This window comes from Zingiber officinale, chromosome 9A (genome assembly GCF_018446385.1).
Source record: "Zingiber officinale cultivar Zhangliang chromosome 9A, Zo_v1.1, whole genome shotgun sequence".
In the NCBI taxonomy this organism is placed as follows: domain Eukaryota; kingdom Viridiplantae; phylum Streptophyta; class Magnoliopsida; order Zingiberales; family Zingiberaceae; genus Zingiber; species Zingiber officinale.
In genome coordinates this window covers 9,987,896-9,993,068 of record NC_056002.1, presented here as the reverse complement: position 1 = coordinate 9,993,068, position 5,173 = coordinate 9,987,896, and the positions used below count along the sequence as shown (strand labels likewise).

Here is a 5,173-nt window from a genome sequence, read left to right as displayed (position 1 = left end):
TGATTGAATACCTCAGAAGAAGCTAATCATCAGCAGGGTCTAATGGGTCTCGAGTCTCCTGTGACTCAATACCAGGCTCTGACTGGGGATCCTGTGACTGGGGCGGCTGTGATCGGTCCCATCTAGCAATGACTGCTCGCATTTGGGACAATGTCTCCTCCTGAGCAGCCCATCTCTCTTCCCACCTCTGATCCATGGTAGTCATCTGAGTCTTCAATTCTTTATTTTCTTTTCTTAATGACTCCACCTCAGAAGAAGAAGAAGAAGAGGAACTGGCACGACCCCTAGGAGTCCTCAAACGATCAAATACCACCTTGGCGGTGGGTGGCTTGCCGCGAGCTGCCCGCGCCGGCTAGCTGGCCGCGAGCTGCCCGCGCTGGCCGCGAGCTGCCCGCGCTGGCCGCGAGCTGCCCGCGCTGGCCGCGAGCTGCCCGCGCTGGCCGCGAGCTGCCCGCGCTGGCCGCGAGCTGCCCGCGCTGGCCGCGAGCAAGCCGCGGCGAGCAGGCCGCGGCGCCCCGCTCGCCGCGAGCAGGCCGCGGCGCCCCGCTCGCCGCGAGCAGGCCGCGGCGCCCCGCTCGCCGCGTGCAGGCCGCGACGGCCGCCAGCTGTGTGAAAACGGAGAGAGAGAGGGGCACGGAGCATACCTGACTGCTGGTTGCAGATGCCGGTGAACGGGAGGAGAGGACGCGCTGGGAAATCGCCGATCGTGGACGGAAATCGCCGAGAGAGGAGGAGGAAGCAGATCGCGCGAATAGGAAAGCGTCCGATTTGGTGCCCTAATACTGAAATACCGACGGAATTATAATTCCGTCGGTAACTGCCGACTGATTACTATTCCGTCGGTAAGCAGTGAAGCTTATCAGTATAGAATTTTTGCGGGTTTAAAATTAGCGGATGCGGGCGAAAACTCACCGACGGAACTATAATTCAGTCGGTGTTTCCCGACTGAATTCTAGGTCCGTCGGTAATTTACGAAAACCACTAACCCAGATCTTCCAGATCTGTTGCCTATCGTTCGTATTCCCGACTGAATAAAATTCCGTCGGTAATTGCCGACTGATTATTTATATCAGTCGGCAATTACCGACGGAATATAAATTCCGTCGGTAATATACGGACGGAATTTATATTCCGTCGGTAATTGCCGACTGATATATATGCCGTCGGTATATACCGACACAATTAAATTCTGTCGGAAAACACCGACGGAATATAAATTCCGTCGCTACGCCCGTCGTTAATTACGGGTATTTTTGTAGTGAATAATTAATAATAAATACTTATCTTTATTAAATAATTATACACAAAATACATAAAAAAAATAAATATATATCTTGATACATAAATACACACTAACAAAACTCACTTTGAAGACCAACGTTGCCAATTTTATGAAATTAAATAGGATCGAACCAGAGATGGACTCTTGTAATCAGAATTCAAATTTTAAAAATTTTAATTTTTTTTTTTAAAATAAAAAAATTTATATAAATTTTAAAATTTTTAAAAATTTTAAAAATAAAAAAAATAAAAATAAAATTCGTATCCTTGTCATCTTGGTACGCCAAATAAATTTATTATTTGAATTATATTATCTGTAAGGGTATGTTTGGTTCAAGTCATCATGTATAATCTTGGTTATGTGATTATCAGGTAATCACATAACCAAGGTTATAGGGAATAAAACATAACCAAATGTTGTTTGGTTCAACCTAGGTAATGCAACAAAAACTTGTTTGTTTGAAGGTTTTAACGAATACCCTAGTTTAATATTTTACCGTATTACCCTCAATTACAAAACCAACTATACATAATATTATTATTATTATTAATTTATTAATTTATTTATTTTTTAATGTTTTTTACTTTTTTTCTTGTATATTTTTTTTACTTTTTATGTGTTTTTTATTTTTTTTAAATGTTTTTTTATTTTTTATATTATTTATATTTATATTTTTTATATTTTTTTCATTTTTTTAATTTTAATTTTTATTTATTTATTTATTTATTTTATTTTTATTTTTTTTATTTTTAAAATTTTTAAAAATTTTAAAATTTATATAAATTTTTTTATTTTAAAAAAAAAAATTTAAAATTTTTAAAATTTTTTAAATTTTTAACATTTTTTAAACTTTTTATTTTTTATTTTTAAAATTTATATTTTTTATTTATTTTTTATTTTTTAAAAATATTTATTTGTTTAAAAAAATAAATTTTTAAATTTAAAAATTTTTAAAACATTTTTTTATTTTTTTTTACATTTTTTCTTTTTTTTCATGTTTTTTCTTATCGAAGGGTATTTTTGATAAAAAAAAATTCGTTAACCCCGGAATCAAGAAAAACCTTAGTTTTATGAGGTTTTCCGATTCCGGGTTGCATGACCCTTTTGCTGACGTATCGGGAATGGAACATTACTTGGGAATCATCGAATACCTAAACCAAACAAGGTTTTTATTGATAACCTTAGATGAATAACCAAGATTATCAAGTATACCCCGAACCAAACGCACCTTAACAGTTTGGCCGGTTAATAAACAAAAAGATAGAAATTAGCTTTAGTTTAATTGGGCAAAAAAGCTTTAGTTTAAGCTACACTAATTGGTGGATCACTAGACTAATCGTCTAATCCTTAAGCTATTCCCAACGGAAAGCGTTTTACCTTCCTCGTTAATTTGACTAACATACTGTCTAACACGTGTCCTACATTTAATTGGCCTTTCCACGTGCCATTTCTAAGTGTTTAAGAGTAGTGCACCAACTTTCTATCCATATTTTTTTAAAAAAATTAACACGTGGCATGTAATCCGGATTATCCGTGTAAAGAAATTTTATAATAAATTCACATATAAATATAAAATTCTGACCTAGCACAGGTCGGACACTTGGCACTCGAACGCGACGCTTATTATGAATTTTTTAAATTTTTATTTAAATTTATTTAAAATTTAGATTCTGGTGTCGGAGAATTTTATATATTTTCCATTTTTGTTACTGAAAATTCGAAAATTGAGCACCGGCATATCGATCTAAATTTAGATTTTTCAAACAACACTGGTATAAAAAATTCCCTCTCTCTCTCTCTCTCTCTCTTTTTTGTCTTTGGTTAATTAATTAACTAATTAATAGCTAGTCTTAAATGGTCGGTAGACCTGCAGGTCGGTCACGATCCCGGCGACGGAGCCGACGGTCGCTGCGACGGTGATCACCAGGCAGGCCATGCTCAGCAATTGCAGGCACACCCACTGCGTGCTCCACCTCGGGATCCTCTTCTGCACTATGTACATCTCCACCGGGAAGTACACCGTGAGCGGCCAGAAGCCGAGCGCGCCCAGCAGCCCCACAACGTCGTTGAAGAACGGCAGCAGCATTGAGATCACGGTGGTCACCACCACGAACGCCGTCCGCCAGACCATTCTGAAAAGTCTCAGCCGGTACCGCTTCGTAGGCGTCACCGGCAACGAGATCTCTCGCTTGACGAACCCGGATTCGGGCCATTTGGCGGACGCCCAATTCTCGACGAAGGCGAACAGAGGCTGGCAGAAGACCTGGTAGGCTCCGACGAGGTGGATGACGATGGCGGCGTTGGCGACGTCGAGGAGCCAGAAAGGGTCGTAGAAGCCGAAGCCGGTGAGTAGGTTGCCGGGCGCCTCGTCCCCGAACGCCGCGTAGCCCATGCACCCGCACAGCATGTAGAAGGCCGTCGTCGTGATGATGCTCACCATCGACGCCTTCTTCATCACCTTCGCCTCCGACGGCGGCGGCGCTTTGATGGTGTCCTGGATTTCAATGAGGACGAGGGAGAAGGAGTAGGCGAAGGCGATGTCGCCGAAGGCCTGGAGGCTGCGCCACACCTTTTGGGTAGGCGAGATAACGCCGACGCTGACTCCGGTGAGGCTCCCTTTGAAACCCCCGTTCTCTGTTCGAAAAGCAAATTAAAACAGAGGAGATGAGATCGCTCATGAAATGATTGTGATTTTGGTGGCGTACCGACGACTTGCGCGATGCCGAGGCCGAGACCGGTGGAGGAGTAGGTGAAGGACATGACGGCGGCGACGATGGAGAGCCACCAAATCTGATCGAAGTCGGGGATTTGGGACATGAAGATCTCCACGACGCCGAAGATGATCATGTAAGGGGTGCTGGAGGCGTGGCATGGGTTCTTGTGGCCTTTCTCGTGGAAGCAATTCGACCTCCTGATGGCCCTGTTTCATGGAAATGGAACCGAAGCAATGAAAAATTAAAACATGGAACGAACGAGGAAGAAATTTGCATTTCGGCGCTCGACTCACAGCATGCTAATGGACGCGGCGATGGTGTATCCGATGGCGACGCCGAAGAGGTTGGCGTACTGGATGAGGCCACAGGCCTTGACTTTAAATCCACCTGTTTCATAAGTCAAGGAGAAAAAAGGTTAGCGACGTCGGAGATCGCCGGAAGAGGTGGGCGAACTCACCGAGGTAGGACTGAACCGCGTCCATGTAGTTGTAGTTGCGCTTCCCGGCGGCATCGCCGGAGCGGTAGCAGTCAGCGAGCAGAGTCGAGGTGTAGTAAGTGACGATGGAGAAGAGGAGCATGACGACAGGGCCGGCGACCCAACCGAGCTGCCCTATGGCCCAGGCCAGCGACAGCACTCCAGAGCCGATCACCGCCGTCACGATGTGCGCGCTCGCCGTCCACAAGGTCCCTGAGATCAATAAAGATCCAATTTTGAGGGAAGAACAAGAACAATAGAGGAGCCTCCGAGTTGCCTACCAGTGCGCTTAGGTCGCCCGTCGTCATCGTAGGTCTTGCTGCCGCCATTGATGGCCGGGTGCCGGTCGCCGAGCTCGAGCGAGATGTTCATGGGGGCGAAACCAGGCTGCTGGTAGCGCATATCCTCCTCACTCATCTTTCTTGTCCCAAAAAACAAATCGAAGATCAGACTTTCTGTTGTCCAGAAATGGAGAGAGCCTGTGGAGCACCAAGCAGAAAGCGCGTCGTCGGAGGCCACGCAGTGAAGCAGAAGTGGGGAGCAGAGGCGCACGGCGGTGTGGTTTATATAGAGATAGAGGGAGAATAACAAGAGAAAGACGACGGAACGTCTTACGTGCCAGTACCTTACTAGGTCAAACGCAGAGGTCAACGAAAGTCGACCACCAATCCACCATTGTCGGCCCCATACATCAGCAACTGC

The 5,173-nt window shown here is 44.5% G+C and overlaps 1 protein-coding gene across 1 annotated transcript; it reads right to left on the bottom strand.

Moving 5' to 3' along the window:
* Window positions 1–3,019: 3,019 nt before the first annotated feature.
* Window positions 3,020–4,929, bottom strand: LOC122020621 (amino acid permease 3-like). Its single transcript, XM_042578623.1, has 5 exons — window positions 4,753–4,929; window positions 4,454–4,684; window positions 4,290–4,383; window positions 3,988–4,202; window positions 3,020–3,916 (listed from the first exon to the last, which is right to left on the bottom strand). The coding sequence occupies exons 1-5, from the start codon at window positions 4,886–4,888 to the stop codon at window positions 3,120–3,122; spliced, it is 1,473 nt and encodes a 490-aa protein (XP_042434557.1). The 5' UTR covers window positions 4,889–4,929; the 3' UTR covers window positions 3,020–3,119.
* Window positions 4,930–5,173: the final 244 nt, after the last annotated feature.